We start from the raw sequence: 20,814 nt of genomic DNA, 5'->3' as shown, positions 1-20,814 counted from the left end.
GGGGGGGGGGCCGGGGGGGGGGGGGGGGGGGCAGTCCATGTGCTGTGCAGGGGGCCTGCATTCTGTGGGGAGGCAGGGGACTCAGCCCTCCTGAGTGCCCCCCCCCACAATCCCCCCACAACACCCATATCCCCAAGCCACCCCCACAAACCCTTCACCCATATACCCAGCCACAAACCCCAAACCCCCACACAAGCCCCATATCTCCACAAACCTCACCATGGCAAACCTTACACCCACCCATAAACTCCACCCACCCAAATTGCTTTACACTTGTAAATATATCAATAAAGCATTGCCCAACTGATCTCTCTCTATATAGGGGCCTTTCATTTTAATAGCAGAAGAACACTATTTTGGGCATTTTAATGAGAGAATTGGGTTTCTTATCAGAGTATTTGCAATTTTTAAACAGGGAACACCAGGATCTCTGCTGGTGAGACAAGTGGTGAGATCCATGCAGAGATTCCTGTCCAGGGCCAGCACCAGGGACACAGCTGGAGGGCAGATGAGGTGGCTGACTTTGTGGCCATTTGGGGCCAAGAGGATATGCCTTGACAATTTAAAGTGGGCCACTGTAAGGAGCACATCTTCTGGGCAATAGCTGCCCAGAAGGCAGAGCGAGGCACCCCATCTGGGTCTGGAAGGGGCACAGCCATGGGGCCACAGATCCAAGGGGGCAGATGCTGTTACAAGTGGCCAGACAGCAACCCCCACTGCCAAACTGCTGCAATGGGTAGAGGGTGCAGGGCCTAATCCAGCAGTCCAGCTGGCACAAGGGGTAGTATCCCCAGATACCAAGTGGATGGGCCTCAGAAGCTCCTGAGGGCAAGTAGGCACGAGCTGCTTGCCAGGCCAGGTTTTTAAACTGCTGGGGCCAGCACAGGTGCTGGCCCCAGGCTCTAGCTCCCCCTGGTCGCAGATCCAGATGGAGCTGGGCAGGGTCATTTTGCCCCAAGTGGCACAACTTGCCCCACACCAAAGTGCATGTCCAGGCACATGTGCTGAGGCAAAAATCCCTAGCACAGATTTGTGCCGATCCTATTTGAGCTGCTGCAAGTGCACATGCCTGCACGTGTGGACGCACCCCTGGAAGCGTTCAAGAAAAGGTTGGGGATGATTTAGGCATAGCTAACGCCAACGTTCTCCTATGGATTATTCCCATGCTTCTGAGCATTACCAATTGCTCTTGCACCCTCTCCCAACACTTTTCTGCTACATGTGTCAGGGTGTTTTAAAGCTTCCCTCAGAGGCAGTGTGTGTTGGTTGCAGCCAAATTTGGAGATTTTGACTGGGGTGTGCCAATGCTGCTAGTCAGACCAAAGCTGGAGGTTCCTGACTGGAGGGTCTTGCCCCTCTGCCTGGGGTCTGATCACCATATTTGGGGTCAGGAAGGAATTTTCCCCCACAGCCTGATTGGTACGATTGTGGGGGCTTTTGCCTTCCTCTGTAGTGGGGGGACGTAGCCCTCTCCCTGGGATCTCTCAAGTGTATATTAATCTTTTATAGAAGCTGGACATTGGCTACTGTGGTTCCCCTGCTTTACTTGTGGCACATTAGGGTGTTATGACTTGTGTTGTTTCACAGGGTTTACAGCAGTCTTACGAGGAGCTTAAATTATGCATTGTTGGTTTGGATAGGGATTATCCTTCCTCAGGATGGGGGTTGGATTAGATGACCTTTAGAAATCCCTTCCAGCCCTGCTTCTCTATGAAATTCATTTAATTCATTAAGTAGCTTTCCATGAGGCATGGTATCAAAAGCTTTGCTGAGTTCTAGATAAATTAAGCCCACCGCACTACCTTTATCCAAGAAATGTCTTATTCTGCTATAAGAAATTATTTTGACACAGTCATCCTCTGATAAGTTCATATCATGTTTTGTACCATTTTCCATTTCTGTCTACATCCTTCATTAGTCTTTCCTGCAGTTCCTGTTCTAAGATCTCACCTGCTGTTGAAACCATGCTACTAGGGCTGTTAGTACCTGCGTGACTTTCTCTCCTTTTTAAAAACATAGACATTGTTTGCATTTATACACTTACCTTCGTCTGCTCCGATACGCTGGAAATCCAGTGTGATGGAGCAGACATGATTAACTGCATCTGCAGAGCATGTGAGCTACCATGCTCGGTGCTGCATTGCATACGTTTGTATAAACAGTGAAATGCACGGCAGCGCGCAGAAAATGGCAGCGGTGTGCTTTTGAACTAAAACACCTTTGATGTGTTTTAGCTCAAAAGTGTGCCACCACCATTTTCTTAGTGCTGATGTGCATTTCATCCTGAAAAGCACTAGTTTCTACTTCCATTTTGTCATTTAGGCTGTTAGGCACAATGGCTACTTAGACAACCAAATGGACAACTACTGCAAAAGAGGTGACATCCTCACCCCTACCCCTCTTCCATGCTGTGTTTTGTACTCTCTCAGGGTGGGATGAAGGGTTATTACAAAAAGTGTTCTAAAGGGTTTTCAGGGTCTTGAGCAGGGTGGAATGGGAGTTCACTTAGGCACCTAAAACCACTTGCACATCTCATAGGTGGAATAGAATCTGCCCCTGACTATTTCTCACAATCATTTCTACTGTAACATCTAGAACTTACGTAGCCTTGTTTCTTGTTGGTACAGAGACCTCTTGGTAGGAAAAGTTTTTAGTTAACTCATTCACAAATATCTGTACACTATTATTATGTGCAGTTTTCATGCCCAAGTCTAGATCAGGAAAAATTGATGGTTCCCATAATTACTCAATTTCCACTGATACTGAAATCTCCCAAGACCTTGTAGAGTCATAACCATTTCCAAATCTGAATTTGGTCATCTATAATAAACCCCCAACCCGCAAGACTCTCTGAAGTCTTTTATAGTGTTCCTTCCTGATGTGATTTTTCACTCAAAGGGACTGTGTTTTGTCTACACTATCTCATTCTATTTCCCCACAATCTACTACTTGACTAAGGCACAGTGCTACTCTGGCACTTTTATTCTTGTTCCCATTCCTCTTAAAAAGGTTGCATCCTTCAATATTCCACTGCTATTCTAGCATGGCTCTATTATTCCTTTGTGTGGTTTAGTGTCATGCAGCAGAAGCTCCTCCAATTTAGTGCTGAGACTTCTTACACTGGTATATAAAAAATAAAGTTATTTCCATCTATCTCTTACTTGAGTAAGGGATCAAGGCTGGTCCTTATAGAGTGTGTCTACACCTGCAATAAATTTGAAGTAGACTTACTGTAAAGTAAAAACACTGCTCAGGAAGCCTATGGGGGAGCATGTTTACAGGCACTCCCTCTTGGGAGCAGATTTGCTCCTAATGCGAGCAGCCTGGGAAGGGCTGCTCCCACCCTGCTCTTCCCCTGCTACAGCAGCCAAGGGAAGTCCCAGGCTCCCCCTCAGTGATAGCTCAGGGGCTGGAAAGGAGCACGGGGCTAGGAGACAGCTGTCTCCGAGCAAGGCCCTGGGCGATTGCTCCCTGACCCTGGGAGCTGCCTGCTGCTAGGGTGGGCTCCCATGGTGGACCCCAGACCAGCACAATGTTCCCCTGCCCTGGCAGCAGGGAGCTCCTGGTCTTGGCTCTGTGATCAGGGGCAGGGGGCTGAGAAACAGCTGTGGGGGGAAGGGGGTGGCAAGTCCCAGTCCTCTGTCCCATCTGCCAGTTGGCAGATAGCAGGGAGCTGCCGGGACAAGGGGACATTGTCCCGCCTGAGCTCTGCCATCGGAGCCCGCCTCAGCAGCAGGCAGCTCCCAGGGCTGGGAGTTCCCTGCTGCCAGGGCAGGAGGACATCATCCCAGTCCAGGCTGCACCACTGGAGCCTGCCCCGACAATAAGCAGCTCCTAGGGGTAGGGAGCAATCTCCTTCCCCCTACTACCTGGCTGACCGGGAGCAAATTTGCTCCTGGTCAGCCATCTACACATCTAAGGAAACCAATTTACTGCACATTAAGCATCTGCATGTGTGGGTGGTGATGCTTACTGTCAAAGGTCATGCATCCCAAAACCAGAAGCTGACTTTCATAAGCTCAGGAGGCTTGTTCTTGAGGCCCCGAGAGGCCAGGATCTCACAGGGAGGGGAGTTCATGATGAGTGGTTGCTCCCTAAGGAAGCGATCCTTAAGGAAGTCAAACCGAACCCATAGGAAAGGTGGTAAAAGGGTTCAACAACCCCTTGGCTCAACAGGGAGCTCACAGACCTCTTACATCTAAAAAGAGAGGCTTACAAGGGACGGAAGATAGGAAACACCACTAAGAAGGAGTATTCTGCACTGGTCCACACCTGCAGGGAGCGAACTAGGAAAGCCAAGGCTGCAACTGAACTCCCAACTGGCTACACAAATCAAGGACAATAAAAAGTCCTTCTTCAGATATGTGGGGAGTTGAAAGAAAAACAAGGGCAACATTGGACCCCTGCTAAACCAGCTGGGACAGCTGACTACCGACACCCAGGAAAAAGCCAATCTCCTTAATGATTACTTTGCGTCTGTTTTTCACCAGCCCAAAGGGACTACTCTGCCTAACATGATGTGGGTTGACCAGGGTGAGGGTGAACACATACCCACCATTGGCATGGATCTTGTGAGGAAGCATCTTGAGAGGCTGGACCCCCCCCCAAATGAGCTGGTCTGGATAGACTGCACCCAAGAACGCTAAAGGAACTGGCAGACATCATAGCACAGTCACTGACAAAGATATTTGAGAACTTGTGGCACTCGGGCTAAGTATCTGAAGATTGGAAAAGGGCCAATGTGGTGCCCATCTTCAAGAAAGGGAGGAAGGAAGACCTGGGAAACTACAGGCCAATCAGTTTGACCTTAATCCCTGGGAAGATTTTGGAAAAAGTTATCAAAAAACCCATTCTTGACAGGCTAACAGAAAGCATCATTCTGAGGGACAGTCAGCATGGGTTTGTTGCGGGTAGATCTTGCCTGACCAACCTCATTTCCTTCTATGACCAGGTGCTGTAATCACCTGGACAAAAGGGAAGAGGTTGATATCATATATTTGGACTTTTAAAAAGCCTTTGACTTGGTGTCCCATGATGTTGTCATGGAAAAATTAGGCAACTGTGGCCTCGACTACTTCACAGTTTGATGGCTGAGGAACTGGCTCCGAGGTCAGACCCAGAGATTGGTAGTTGACAGAACTGAATCAACATGGCACTCAGTGACTAGTGGCATCCCCCAAGGCTCTGTTCTCAGACCTGTACTCTTTAATGTCTTCATAAACAATCTGGATACTGGCGTCAGAAGCAGACTGGCTAAGTTCACTGACAAGGCCAAACTTCAGGGAACAGTGTCCACACTTGTGGATAGGCTGGTGATCCAGGCCAACCTTGATAAGTTTGCAAGGTGGGCGGATGAAAACTGTCAGAAGCAGACTGGCTAAGTTCACTGACAAGGCCAAACTTCAGGGAACAGTGTCCACACTTGTGGATAGGCTGGTGATCCAGGCCAACCTTGATAAGTTTGCAAGGTGGGCGGATGAAAACTTGTTGGCATTCAGTATGGAGAAATGCAAGGTACTCCACCTCAGGAAAAGAAACCTGAATCATAGGCTCGGCAATGCTATGCTCACTAGCACCATGACCAAAAGAGAGACTTGGGGGTTATGACTGACCACAAGATGAACATGAGCCACCAATGTGATACTGCAGCTGGTAAAGTGAGCAAAACTCTGGCTTGTATCCATAGATGCTTCTCAAGCAAATCCCAGGATGTCATCCTCCCACTGTACTTGGCCTTGGTGAGGCTGCAGCTGGAGTACTGTATCCAATTCTGGGCTCCACAATTTAGGAAGGACGTGGAGAAGAGTCCAGAGGAGAGCCACACGCATGATCAGAGGGCAAGAGAACGGGCCTTACGAAGAGAGGCTGTGAGCTATCAGACTCTTCAGCCTGGAAAAGCACAGGCTCAGGGGTGACTTGGTGGCAGCCTATAAATAAGGGGTATGCATCAGGATCTGGGGGAATACCTGTTCACCAGAGCACCCCAGGGAATGACAAGGTCCAACGGTCACAACTGCTGGTAGACTGTTTTAGACTGGACATAAGGAAAAACTTCTTTACTGTCTGAGCCCCCAAGGCCTGGAACAAACTCCCCCCATAGGTGGTGCAAGCACCTACTCTGGACACTTTCAAGAATCATTTGGATGCTTATCTTGCTGGGATCCTTTGACCCTAGCTGACTTCCTGCCCCTTGGGCAGGGGGCTGGACCTGATGATCTTACAAGGTCCCTTAGCCAGTGAACTTCAGCCTTTATATCTATGAAATCTCTCTTCTTATAGTTTCATAGTTGTTAGAGGCCGGAAAGGACCTTACAGATCATCGGGTCCAGCCTCCCTGCACGTGGGCAGGAAAGACTGCCAGGATCAAATAATCCCAGCAAGATGGGCGTCAAGATGTTTTTTGAAGATCACCAGGGTGAATAACTATACCACCTCTGGGGGGAGCCTGTTCCAAACCCTTGGCCCACGGCTTGTAAAGAAGTTTTTCCTTATGTCTGGCCTGAAGCGATTTTCAATCAGCTCGTGCCCATTATTCCTTGTCCTCCCCTGGGGGGCCTTAGTGAATAGATGCTCCCACAAACCCTGATGTATGCCCCTGATATACTTATAGGCTGCAAGCAAGTCCCCCCCGAGTCTTCTCTTCTCCAGGCTGAACAATTCCAAGTCCCTCAACCTCTCCTCATACGTCTTGGTCTCCAGGCCTCTAATAATGCATGTGGCCCCCCTCTGGACTCTCTCTTGAGCTTCTCCACACCCTTCTTGAAGTTTGGTGCCCAGGACTGGACACAGTACTCCAGTTACAGTCTCACCAGGGCAGTCTCTTCATGGCAGCCTTTTAAATATTTGAAAACTGCCATTATATTCCTATTTAATTTCCTTTTCTCCAAATTAGATTTATGTAGTTCTCTCACCCTCTTCTCATATGGCTTGTATAACAACCCCTTTATCATCTTTTTTGCTTGCCTCGAGATTCTTTAAAGTTTCTTGATATCCTTTTTAAAATGCAAAACCCAGAATGCCATACAATACTCTAGACAAGGCCTGATCAGTGCTGAGTAATAGTACTTTACCTCTTGTACCAGTGGTGATGCGTATGGGGTGCACGTACACCCTGAAAGCACCGGTGCACCCCCTGAGTGGCTGCATTCACCATTTAGGCGATGGGCAGAGGGGACAGGCAGGAGCACTGGTGTCCCCCCTGCAAGCACCGGCTGATTGCTGCAGCCACTCCCAGAAGCGGCCGTAGCCACTCCTGGAAAGCGGTTGCAGAGATCGGCCACAGCGATCGGGCATCGTGGGATCGGCTGTGGGAGTCCCCTTGGGCAGTGAGATTAGCTGTGGGGGGACTCCCCCCAGTCGGCAGGACTGGTTGCAGGGGGGACACATGCCCCCCATGACTAAGGCAGCACCAGCTGCTCATGTCTTGTACTTTATATACAATCATTTTGTTAATGAAAGCTAAAATTGTGTTTTCTTTTTTTTGCCATTGCATCACACTGCTGACATATATGGTGAGTCTGTGATGCACCAAAACCCCCAAATCATTTTCAGCAGTTCTATTGCTTAGGCAGTTATACTCCTTTCTGTATTTGTGCATTTGGTTGTTCTTCCCTACGTGTAGTAGATCACATTTGTCTTTACTGACTTTCATTTCATTGTCTAGTGCCCAGTTCTCTATTAAGATCCTTTTGAGTTCTAGTTCTGCCAGACTCGGAACAAGACCCCTCTGAAACCCCACTTAAAACTTCCTGCCATTCTCACCTCGATTGATTTATACTTATTCTTTGCTTGCAGTTATTCAGTTAGGGGGCATCTACATGTATGCTTTAATGCACAGTAGATTATTTTACTGTGCACTAAAAGGTTGCATAAAAAATTGTGACATTACACTAATGTGCAGTAAAATAGTTTACTGTGCATTAAGTTTCACCAAAAACGCATGCAAATGCACTACTGTGCATTAGCACAGCATAATCCACGTTAATTTGGTACCTCACATCAGAGGTACTAAATTTAATGCTCATTAGAAAAGGCATATTAATGGATGTACAGCTGTGTCCCAAATATGTATCCATTAGTCCATCTCTGTAGTCTAGGAATATTAAATTGTAATACTGCATTCAAATCTTTTTAATTAAGTTTTACCTTAAATCAAGAGAGCTGAGAGTATATGGATAGGTGTCTTTCTAGTACATGTGTAAATTTAAATAAAGAAACAGTCCATCCCTAATTTTTTTTCTTTACATTCCATTCAAAAAGCCCATTTCTTACATTCATTTACTCTCTGGCTTGACCACATTACATCTACAACCCCTCTACCTTCTCTAGAAAAGAGCATCTTCCTCTGTCAGTAGACTCAAATTCTCTCTCAGACTTTTTCTTCCTTATTTTTCTGATCTCTTGTTTACCACTGTGATGACACTCAGATCGTTAGGCACAATGACATCATAGAGTCCATTAGGATTCTTTGATCAACAAACTCCAGAAGCCTGGAGATTCTCAAAAACGTTTTCCTAAGGTTTGTTTTGAGGAAAAGATAATCAGGACAAGGAAAAAAAGGAATAAAACATATCTTTGCTCAGTGTGGGTACATAGTACCATGTGAAAAACAAGTTTGCTCTGACTCAGTCAAGTGCCTGAGGTTTCCAGGTTTCCTCTCCACACTCCATTGCTCCTACTCTGTATCCCTTCTCTCTCTCTGCATCAGTGTTGACCCTTGTCCTCTCTTTCTTACTGGTAACTTGTACGCATCATCCTATCAAGCTTTGATGCCTTGGGTGGCTCTATGCAGTATGATCATCACACACGAGAGGATCTATAAGAGAACAGGCCATGGATCTAAACCACACCACACACCTCCCTGGCCCACACTTCTTGCATTAGATCTTAGATAAGTAGCTAATTGCCCTGATAATTTCTCTCTTACTACCTTGTTAAGACTCTCCATATCATCTCCTTTTACTGGGTCTTTGTCCAGGTTCTCCTGCTTTTTAGTTACACCTCCATCCCATCGTTGAACCTGGTTTAGCAAGTATATATGCAAAGATGTCCTTTTGCATCTCTGCTTAGCAGGTCTTCTTTCTGCAAGGAAGCCAAAGCACTGCAGGTAAAACCATCTGTGCAACTCTGTGTTGATCTATATCTGCTTCTGCTTGGACCTTAACCCCTGACAGGTGAGAATATAACCTGAGCTCCAGCCCCTTCATCCTTGCACCCAGCATTCTCTAGTCACATATGACCTCATCAGGGTCACCCCTGGCAGGAGTATTAGTGCCCACATGAATGAGCTGTTTGAGGTAGTAGGTAGAGGGCTGGGTGAATATCAGCATGCCTTTAGAAACATCTCAGGTTCAGGCTCCTGTTAAGCAGCAGACTGCCTCAGACAGCAAGTTCAGTTGGTAGACAGAGGCCTCTGTGCTTTGTATGAGGGTGTTACCAAACACCATCATTCTTACCTTCATCTTGCAGCTGGTGCCCTTAATCCTGCCAGCTTTGGGGGTGCACAGCTTTGCCTCTTCCACCAGCAGAGAAAGCTCAGCTCCCTTGTTTCACCTTTTTTTTGCCTTCATGGTTGGGAGTCAGAAGTGATCAGCTGTCAGCTTCCATCCTCCAAAGCATCCAGTTTCCTTGTTCTTTGGTGCCTTTTCTGGCAAGTTCTCTTCCACGATTTTGGATGTCTGCTTGTGCATTGGCACAAAGGGTGTCATTCTGTTTTCTGCCTAGTCATCTAAATGGTCATTTTTTGGTCCTTTATGTGGTATTTTTGGCATTTATATACCCAGGCGGAATTCTATTCCTTGACACCTAGCCCTGGGCATATGGATGACTACATATGCATTCAGACTGGGCATGCTCAATAGTAGCGCAGGCACACTGCTTTAGACACCTAAAACTAAACTCACTAAAATCTGTGTGATCATGGATTACCATGCTTAGACTCAGGAACCAGAGGTTGGAGGAGACTCCCTATCTTCTCCAATCCCATAGCTAAGTGGCTAGGACAAGGGTCTGCAACTTACGGCCCATGGAATTGGGGAGCTTTAGTGGCATTCCTGCAGCAGGTGGCTTTCCCCGTGCCATGGCCAGGTGTCCTAGTGCTGGCCAGCACTGGGCCTGATCTGGGGCATTCTGGCCTGCTGCTAGAAAATACTGTCAACTGCTGGGATAGAGCATTCACATGAGAAACAGGAGAACCTGGCTTCTAGGTCCCTTCCTCACCCACAGAGGTGTTTGAACTTGGGTCTTTTTAACTTCACAACACAACACTTCAAGCACTGCATTACAGACGAACCTGTCTGGACACTTATCTTGCTGAGATCCTTTGACCCCAGCTGACTTCCTGCCCTTGGGGCAGGGGGCTGGACTCGATGATCTTCCGAGGTCCCTTCTAGCCCTAATGTCTGTGAAATCTATTAAATGAAATTACCAAGTCCCTTCTCTGATACTGCTCTTGATAGCAATGAAAGTCCATGCTACACTAGATAATAAGAGGCTCTTACTCTGGGGGATCCTGATACAGAGCCTGAGATCAAGCCTATCTCCCAGAAGGGAGAACTAATGGCATAAGGAACTTGAATTCCTGGCACCCTTCCAAAGCTCATGAGAGCTCCCAGAAATGGAGAGAGAGATTAGGTGCCAAAATCTCCTCTCTGGCCACAAACATCACACCTTATTGAGGTTCCTTCTTCCTTCTGCTCAACACCACCCTCCTCAGCTGTCTACTTCTCCTTTGTAGGCTTTGTCCCTTATGCCAGCCACCTCAGTTTCCATACACCCAATTCACTGCTAATACCAGCCAAGCTCTGTGGTTCCCTCACAGTTCTTAAAACCAGCCCTCCAGTGTGGCTCCGCTCCTTCCCCTGCATTAACAACAGACCCATTGGAGCTAACTCCTCTTTCAGAATTCAGTCTGTCATGTACCTCTGGGGGCCTGAACCTTAGCCCTGTGTATTTCCTCTCCTGCCACATACCTCACATTATCTCTTCTCCACTACTGCTACTGATATCTGGCAAGACAGAAAAGATAGGATCCAAGTACTGCTCCTAGCACTTGGCACTGCACAGAAGGCTACACCACTGTTACTACAGAGACCCTGAAGCCTGATGCCATTCCTCACATTAACAGCAATATTGGTGCTGCTATCTATCCTAACAGGTAGGGAAACTTTTGCTTTTTGTTGAGACACTGGTGCTTAGAGCTCCATCCCCAGATAAAGTATTTGCCTTTGCAGTACCAGTGTTCAATTCTAACGTATAGAGCAGTGGTGGGCACCCTTTTTGTCAAGTGTGCTACAGGCATATTAATCGGCATGGCTACACCGCAGTAACTGCTGTGACTGTGATTCTAGTGCAGGATGCAAAATCTGCCAAAGAAAATGGAGAAGTCCTCCAGTTCTTCGTCCACACTGAGTTCTGTGCTACTGTAGCTAGATTTATATTGATAGTGGAGATAGTTTATTTAAGTCTAGCTTTGGTCTATGTGACAATGACTGCAGTTACTGAAGTAGAGAAATACCCCTCAAGGAAAACGTGCTAAATGGGAATGACAGATGAAAATGGAAGGTGGGTAAGGTTGGATGACACGTCCAATAAAATTATTTTCAGTTGCTTATCATTTTCCAGATATTTGAGCTAATATTTTCCATATAGGGGCCACGTCTACAGGAAATGCTGACTGCACAGTAGCCTGATACTATTGTGCAGTAGTGTCATGTGAGAAAAAATGTGATGTGACGCTACTGCGCAGTACTATTAGGCTACTGCACAGCAGCATCACCAAAAAAGGTGTTCTCAGGCACTACTGCACAACTCAGGTTACTGTACAGTCATTTGATTAGACCAACTAAAATAAAATACTTCTTTGCGGGTTTTCAGGTACATGCACACTTCAGGCAGAGGGTGTACCCAAAACCTTGTAAAGCACTGTATTCATTTCCAAATATGAATTTGGTCATCTATGGACATGTCTACACCAGATGCTTTACTACACAGTAGACCAATTTACTGCATGGTAAGCATCACCATCCACACATGCAGATGCTTACTCTGGAGTAAATTGGTCTACTCCGCAGTTAATTTGCTACCTGCGAATGCAGATAGGAAATTAACTGGAGACTAAGTACCGCACAGTAACACACGTGTAGATGGATAACCAGAAACAAATTTGCTCCTGGTCAGCCAGGCAGCAGGGGGCAGGAGATTGCTCCCTGTCCCCAGGGGCTGCCTCCTGCCAGGGCAGGCTCTGATGGTGGAGCCTGGGCTGGGACAATGTCCCCCTACCCTGGCAGCAGGGAGTTCCTGGCCCCAGCTCTGTGACTGGAGCAGGGGCTGGGAGGTTGCTCCCTGCCCCTGGGTGAGGTGGGATCCAATGGCAGAGCTTGGGAGATTTCAGTATTGGTCGGAATGTGTGTGACCACCTTATTTATACTAACAACTTATGCTAATGCCTACGACCACCCTTTCACACTTTGGTGCCCTTCCTTCTTGGGCCACTTTCTTATTTCCCAGACTACCGTCCTATTCAATGCTTATCCTCGGTGTTGAGATTTTTCAGAATTTTCCCAATCCTGAGTTTTTAAAGCTCTTATAAGTTGGACCAGCCCTGATCCCAAGGGGCTATTTCCTCATTTATTCAAATGGAGCCCATCCCTGGATAGAAGCTCTTTATGTGTAAATGCCTGTCAGAGGCCATGCATCCCAAAACCATAAACCATTCATTTATCTTGTCATGCTTTCTCTCTCCTTCTCTTGAGCAGGAAAGAATCCTACTGAGGATAACTTGAGCTTCTAGGTTTTTTTACGGTCTTCCCCAGCCTAGTATAGTTGTTCTTTATCTTTGTCAGAAAATATCCAGCCATATTATTTCTTTTCACATAAAGACAAATTAATAGCTTCTTCCCTTCTCCCATTAGTATCTTCTTCAGCCTTAGGTTTGTGTCCCATATCTTCATTCCTGATAAACAGCACACCCTTCTGTTTCCTAGGTCATTTCTTGTAACTGGTCCTTGTAGATCCTTTAGAAGAGACTCCATAACATAGACTGATCTAGTTCTGGGCACTGCACTTCAAAAAAGATGTGGAGAATCTTGAAAGGGTCCAGAGAAGGGCCACAAAAACGATTAAGGGCCTGGAGGACAAACCTTATGAGGAAAGACTAAGGGATCTGGGACTGCTCATCCTGGGGAAGAGAGACTTGGAGGGTACTTGGTGGTCATCTATAAGTATGTAAGGAGTGAATATCAAGAGCTGGGAGAAAAACTGTTCACTAGGGTGCCCCAGGGGAGGATAAGGAGCAATGGCCATTAACTGTTAAAGGATGGTTTCTGGTTGGATGCAAGGAAGAACTTCTTTACAGTAAGGGTGACCAGAATCTGGAATAAACTTCCCAAAGAGATGGTGCAGTCCCCAACCTTGGAAGTCTTCAAGAGGAGACTGAACAGACACCTTGTTGGGATCATTTGATCTCAGCAGTGTTGCTGCCCACACCAGGGGGTTGGACTCAATGATCTATCAAGGTCCCTTCCAGCCCTTAATTTCCATGATTCTATGATACCCAAAGAACTTTGTCTGCCTATGTCCTTAGACCAACACGGCTACAACCAACACCCCTGCACAGTCATTTAGTACTTGTTTATACAACTACTAAATAAATGTGCATTTGCCACTGTGCGGTAGCCTCTTGTGTAGATGAAGCCTGGGTGTTTACTTCAGGCTGAATTTTAAGAAAACCTCAACCAAAATGATACAGCAATTTCTAAAGAAAACAAAAAACTATGGAAAAGTGTGTCGCTCTATCCAGAGTCTGAAATTAGAAAGGGGAACAGAGAAACTGTGACTGGGAGAGGGTGAGCAGATGGGACCTTTTGGGCCAGGAAACTGGGATTCTCTAAAAGAGGAGGCTGAGGAAGCATAAGTGGCACACGAGCCCCCATACTCAGTAAAGGGAGGTGCTGGAGTGGAGGCAGGGGAGACAGACTTCCATGTGGCCAGAGGCTCAATCTGTAGCAACCCTCTCTCTCTCCAGTATGTATCCAGGATTTTGACACCCCGCATATCCTTTTAGTATCTGAAGGTTGAGGCATTCACTGAAATATATCCATCATAACTACCTCCCTTCCAACTTCTCTAGTTTCCCTCACTTGTGTGATCCTCCTTTCCAGCTCTCCATTCCTTTGTTACTGAACTTCATCTCTCTGTTGCCCTCCCATTCTAGCATGGTTTTACCTGGTGAACTGCCACTGCTGGGTGTGCAGACAATGTCATCCAGCCACACACTCTGAACCAAGGAATCCCGCTTCTGAGGGCCCGAGACAGAGCACATCAGCTCCTAAACAGGATAGAAAAGAGATGTTTTAAAAATGCATTTTGTAATCATTAGTACTAAGAATGGGGACTCTCTAGGGGAGGGATAAGTCTAAAATTTGGTGTGAGCAGGAGATGGAGACCCTGAGCATGAAGGGAAGGGAATCTGAATTTTAGAGGTTATGTACTCACCGTCTCATTCTCCTCTTCCTCAGATGTTTCATTTTCCCTCACTCCACTACAACAGCTGCTCACATTGGAAGAGGAGCGCGAGAGTGGCTGCATCACACAATATCCTGAGCTTTGATTGGAGAGGGTTCTATGGAACCGAAGCCCCAGAGTTATCATCTTTGTGATATGCAGACCTCATTTTGCATCATTCACCCAAGATTACTCAAGAATTTCACAGACATTAACAGCCTCACACCACTTGTGATGTGACTTTATTACAATTAATACAGGAAATGACTCATTCACAGGCAGTTTCAGGTAGGAATAGAACACAAGATATATGCCTTCTCTTTCCTGCCTGCACCAATTCAGATGACATTTTTTCCATTCAAGGTAACAGTGTAAGAGAACCAAGAAAGCAAGATACTTGCAAAGCACAAGTCTCTGCCAGGGGCAACAAGTGCGTGTCCTGAAAGGTGATTTTAGACTCACTTGCTCTTCCTATTTGGGAATTCTGGGGAGCTGGGACTGGAGGATCCATCAGACTTCAGGTCAAGTAAAGGTCCTGGACTATCAACCACCTTCTGGATCCCCTCAGCAACATCCTTACTGGAATGAAATTAAAAACAAGGGCCAGGAGTCACAACCATGGAATCTAATGCTCTCTACACTGTAAAATGCAGAGATCTTTCAGCAACACACAGAGATGGAAAACAGGCAGGAACATTACAGAATAGGACAGTCTTCTTAAAAGTGACCTGCAAAGATAAAATGTATTGGGACTGGTCCCTTTTAGGCTTCTTTATAATGAATAAAAAGCCATGAACTGAATTAAAAAAAAAAACCCTCTATTTTTGGGCACTGCACTTCACGAAAAAAGTGCTGATGATTCTGCCTTGAGCAGGAGGTTGGTTTAGATGACCTCCTGAGGTCCCTTCTAGCCCTGTTTTATTATGATTGAAACATTAAAGATACCAACGTTGTGACATCTGATTGAGAGTGTCCTGGGTTTTCTCTTTAAAATTAGTTAAATTTCTTCATTTTGGTTGATAGCTATTTAACTAAGACACTCGTGAGAGAAGCTCACAGTATAAGCCATTTAGCATTGTGACTTCTTTAACTGTCACCTAAAAAAACTCCCAGTCCCGATCTCAGGGTCAGCTAGGGTGACCACCCGTCCCTAATTGGATGGGACAGTCTCAGAATGGGAGCCTCAAGTCCTGGTCTTGGGCTGCATGACCCTGGGACAGCTTTTGACTAGGATTCACAGCATCATGCAGAGATCCATGGGATTCAGGTTTCCTTTTGCAGGCTGGCACACATGTACGTGGCCAGGAATACAGCTGGGCAGTATGGAGAGCAGCTCCTTGCAGGAAAGTCTATGGTGGGAGGGGACATAGGGAGAGCATTGGGGGGTGGGGGGCAGATCGAGGCCCCCATGGTTAGGGAGGGAGTGGGGCAGGGGCTGGGTGTGCTGACTATCAAGGGCAGTGCATGGGGCCAGGGCCCTGGGAGTGGAGCAGAGTAGACCCATGGGCGGCTCAGCCAGAGGGTGCGGGGCATGGGGTCAGGTAGCTCCCCACCACCGTGCACACTTTGTGCCCCCTAGATTTGTGTGGAGGGTGGGGGTGGATGCAGACTGCATGCTGCGAGCGCTTGGGGCTCCCTTCCCTGCTGCCCTCCCCCAGGAGTCCCATGTCACCATAATGAGGCACCCCCTGCCTCCCCGGCAGCAGCAGGAGTGACGGTGGCAGCAAGTTGTGCCCCCCACTGCTGCCGAGCAGGCAGGTGCCATGGTGGCACGGGGCTCCTGAGGAGAGGGCAGCAAAGCAGGGAGCCCCAAGCCCACAGTGGGTACTCGCATCCATCCCCGCGCTGCTCAGCTCCGCTCCAGCTGTCCTGCCTGTGCAGGTGGTGAGAGGTAGGCATCAGTCCCACCTTTATATTCTAAAAAGGTGGTCCTGCTAGGTTCAGCCATCTAAGAAAAGCATGGAAGTCTAAGCTTGGGATTCATGAGATATATATGTATACAAAAATATAAATAAAGACCTTCTGTATAGGAGAAGCAAAAGGTAAGCTTCAAAAAAACTGAGTACTGTAATCGTTTTTGGTTTATATGTTCTGTTAAAGAGAACTTGCTTCTCAATATCTAATCCTTCTCAAAAGAAAACTTACATTATCTTAAATTAAAATAAGACTGAGCATCTTACTTAGGTAAGGGCCTAAAAGGGAAGGTAAGGGTAGTAGGAGAGGTTAAAAAGGCATAGGCCCTGTTCCTTGTGACAATGCTGCTGTTCATATGATGGGGAGGTAAGGTTTTCTCCTCTTCCATATTGACTCTATTGGCTGGTTCTTGGATTTCATGGAACAACTGGAAAAATTTCATGTTAGTTACAAGGTAGTTAAGGCACTGGGCTTTGAGTTTAGAACACACTTGACAACTGAAGTGCAGTACATCATTAAGGGGTATAAAAGGCTTCTACTGCTTAGGTTACAACTCTTCAATGCTTATAACTCAGTCAAATTAAATCCAACTGCTGCTCCTGGGACAAAGCCACATGATGCTCCTCACTGGGTGCATCTATACATGAAAATAACACAACGCAATAAACTCCAGAGCAGTTTGAGCCACAGTCAACTGCTCCCAGACACAGTGTCATGCACCTGGGGTAGCAGCAGTTTGAGCCAGGATGGAGCAGCCCTGGGCTAGCAGCAGACTCATGGGGTTAGCCCTGGGCTGGCTGGGGTACAAGAATACTAAAGTACTGAGCTGTGTGCCAGGCAGGCCCCACACTTTCGCACCCTCATGCTCCAGCCAGCCTGTGTCACCATCTACACGTGCATTTCATTGCACTTAATTACTGTGCCATAAGACAGTACTGTCCCTGACTGACAGTACTATCTTATGGCAGAGTTAATTAATTTACTGTGCCCTAATACCAGCGCACATGTAAACAGTGACACTTTACTATGTACTTAATTAGTCGACTTCAGTAAAACGCATGTGTAGATGCACCCAGTGAGAGCTATTTTTAGTCTGCAACTCTCAAGCCTCAGGCATTGTGCTTGAAGTCCATTTGCTTAAAGCCATCCAAAGAAAAATGACACAATCGCTTCTTTAGAAGGCCAAAAGATTGTCCACTTGCTCTTTTTCTTCCATTCTCCTCTACTTGAAAACAGCTTAAAGGTTGTTTTCTTTTTTACAATGGATGTTTAACAGGAGCAGCTATCCTAAATTACCCTGTATTTTCTCTTAGGGCACAAACAGAAGTTGTATTTGTCAAGCAATCAGCCCCTTGAAAGCACTGTACAGCCATGCCATGACACAGGTGCATGGCTGCAGAGTGCTTTAAAAGTGGCTGATTGCACAACAAATTAACCCTCGAGTGAGAGATCATAGGAGGGCACTCCACTTCGGAGCACCTGAGGGAACTTCTGTTCCCTAGGGTCAATCTGTTGTGATTGGGGCTAGGCTGATGCAGCCCCACCTTGCCTCCAGTGCTGTCTGCAGGAAAGGATGGGGGAGCGCAGAGGGGGAGTGAGTTGTGGGCTGTGGTTTGGGTTGTGAGTGAGTTGTGGGCCTCGACTGAGCTGGGTTGGGGGGGGTGGACTGGAGCTCCCTTGCCTCATGACCCCCCCAACTCTCTCCCCTCCAGCTCAGGCTGGGCAAACCCCAGCCCACAGCTTGCTCCCACTCCCTTTTCCTGGGTTGCGGGGGGAAAGAGCTAGGGGAGAGAGGCTATGGCAGGCTCCTTGGGCTTGATCAGCTCCAAAGTGGAGCTTGATTCCCACTCCCTGCCCCACATCCAACAGGTAAACATCTGTTGGGTCAGGGTGGCTGCTCTAACTCATGGCACTTTATGTAACGCACCATGAGTCAGAGGGGGGCCTGCACATCTGTCAGAGCCCTTAGATGAAGGGCTTGTCTTCTATTGTCCACTGCCTTTCATTTACTCTCTCTCTCCCTTCACAGTCCTCCTGTTGGTTCTTTTCATTTCTGTTTCCCATTAGTTCCCCAGCCAGTTTCCCCATGTCAGTCCACTCCCATTCCAGTTCTCTGGTTCCACCTCTCCTTTATCACTCTCGTTTTGTCTCCCCTTTCCCATTTTGCCTAATTTTTCCTCAATACTACCTTGATCATGTTACCCTTGTCTAATTTTCCTGGTCCCTCCCTGCTTCCATGGGTTATACCTCTTCTCCTCCTGGATGTTCTCAATGCCAATAGCACTGCTGCGTCGACTGTGGAAACGGCTGCCTCGGGTACGTGATGGACTCCTTCCAGGTAGGGCAAAAGACTAGAGAAAAGGTGAAGAAAGAAGTGATAGAAAGGGAAGAGGAGAACAGGAGAGGCAAAGTTGCAGAGAGCTGGAAACTGAGAGGTAGCTTCTGGCCTGGATCCCTGAGCCTCCCCTACATTTCCTCTCATGTGTGATCACACTGTCCAGAGCAACCCAAGGCACCAGAGCCTGATGAGATGATGCAGGCAAGCTGTCAGTAAGAAAGAGGGGGTGAAAGATCAACATAGTTGCAAAGCGAGAGAAGGATATGGCACGGGAGCAATGGAAAGACAGACAGGGAAGTTACAGTAGCTGAAAAAAGAGAGAGAGAGGATGCAGCGAGTTTGGAAGGCGGGGATAAATGTACATTTGAAGAAGTGACTTGGGCACAAAGAGGGAGATTCAGACAAGACAGAGAGGTGAAGAGGCAACAGACCCAGTTCATCATTACCTTATGTATTGCTTGGCCTGAAATATCTGTAAAGCTGGAAAAATTGTCTCCTGGATAATTTCCCCAAGTGAAATGGTTCTTCCTGGCTGACCCCAAACTGGTATCCTTGACTGTATGCAGCCCTCTATAGTAGTGGTACTCAACCTTCCCCACCCCACCCCCCACAGGCCAGATAGGTAATGCCCCATCTGCCCAAGGGTCAGATCCAAGCAGTGGTCCCCATCCAGCACCTGGGGTGGGTGTGGTAGGCTTCACTCGGCCATGTGGAGGGGGTCAAGGGTCAGTCCAGTCCCAAGACAGGCCTACAGGGAAAAGGGAGCATGTCTTGGCTCTGCAGGGGGAAAAAGGACATGCTTAAGCCCTGCGGCAAGGGGGGCAGAGGGAAGGATGAGAAAAGGGGGTGTGGCCTGGTCCCAATTCAGATGCAGAGGGAGGGGGTATAGCCCAGCCCCATGGAGGAAGTGAGCGCAACTCAACTCCAATGTGCTGTGCAGGGCTTAGGGTTTGGGAATTTGGTGCGGCAGGAAGGACAACCGTATTAATGACCCCAGATTTCCAAAACTGGGAGAAGCCCCATGGGCTGGATGCCAAGGCTCTGCAGGCTGTATTTGGCCTGCGGGCCAGAGGTGGAAAACCCATGCTCTATAGCAAGAACCATGGGCAACTGGTGCCTCCTAGCTTTGCAGGGCACCAGTGGCCAATCACTGCTGGGTGGGGTGTCCCCCAGCAGCCAATCACAGACTGGGGGAGGGGAGAGTCCCCCAGCGTCTGATCGTCAACCCCGGAAGCGCCAGCAGCGAACTGGAAGCGCAGCCGGCGCTTCTCGGTGGGGCAAAGGCCAACGCTTCCCACTCTCTCTCATACACTGCCTTTGCCAGAACCAAAGGCAGTCAGGTATAACCATATTTTCCAAATGAGAAACCATAATCCGCTTGTGGCAATACATTTTAGGCTTACGAAATACTCATTTGTAACATAAAAGTGAACTTTTTATGCAAACTGATTAAGTCCACTGACCCCACAGGAACATTCACATATTTCTGAGTGGAAGATTTTACCAGTAATGAGTTTATAATGTGACACTGCCGAAGGGTCCTTTACAGTCACATCAAGTAAAAGAATGGGTTTCACAGTGCCTTGTTCAACTTTTCTCTTACTGCAAACACTTTTCATCTCAGATCATTTGGTCCACTGGATGATTTACGTTGCTGTACTAAGAAATCTCTTAAATAGATGTTGTTTCGTAGTTATAAGAAAGTAACCATTTTAACTGATAAAACTAAAAACTTGGACTTTTTTGGTATCCTGAAGTTCTTAGTTTTCATAATATAAATTTACAGCACTAGTCTGGTAAAGCCAAGGCATAGGGCCTTCTTAAAGTTAGAGCAGCCCTCAGTCCTATGACAAGTCCAGGGTAATGGAGGCATAAGAGTGATGTAAAGCTGTCTTTGCCCTTCTTCCCATGCTCTACACAAATCCCAGCTCCAGTATGTATACGAATGTGATACAGAAAGAAATCACAGACAAAAAAGACAGACAGAGAACAAAAGATGCATGCAGGAAAACAGTGACACAATAAGTCTGCCCCCCTGCAAAAATCTACTGGTAGGGCAA

At 47.2% G+C, this 20,814-nt stretch overlaps 1 protein-coding gene across 1 annotated transcript in view; it reads right to left on the bottom strand.

Moving 5' to 3' along the window:
* LOC102388433 (rap1 GTPase-activating protein 1-like) overlaps positions 1–20,814 on the bottom strand; it is a 78,793-nt gene that overhangs the window by 2,693 nt on the left and 55,286 nt on the right. Inside the window, exons 15-18 of the mRNA XM_025200724.1 lie at positions 18,664–18,767; positions 14,965–15,081; positions 14,494–14,620; positions 14,224–14,326 (exon numbers count right to left, since the gene is read on the bottom strand). Of these exons, the coding sequence (XP_025056509.1) occupies positions 14,224–14,326; positions 14,494–14,620; positions 14,965–15,081; positions 18,664–18,767 (451 nt within the window). The remainder of the gene's footprint in view (positions 1–14,223; positions 14,327–14,493; positions 14,621–14,964; positions 15,082–18,663; positions 18,768–20,814) is intronic.

Source organism: Alligator sinensis, unplaced genomic scaffold (assembly GCF_000455745.1).
Source record: "Alligator sinensis unplaced genomic scaffold, ASM45574v1 scaffold161_1, whole genome shotgun sequence".
In the NCBI taxonomy this organism is placed as follows: Eukaryota; Metazoa; Chordata; order Crocodylia; family Alligatoridae; genus Alligator; species Alligator sinensis.
The sequence above is the reverse complement of the archived record's forward strand: the minus strand, read 5'-3'. Positions and strand labels throughout refer to the sequence as shown.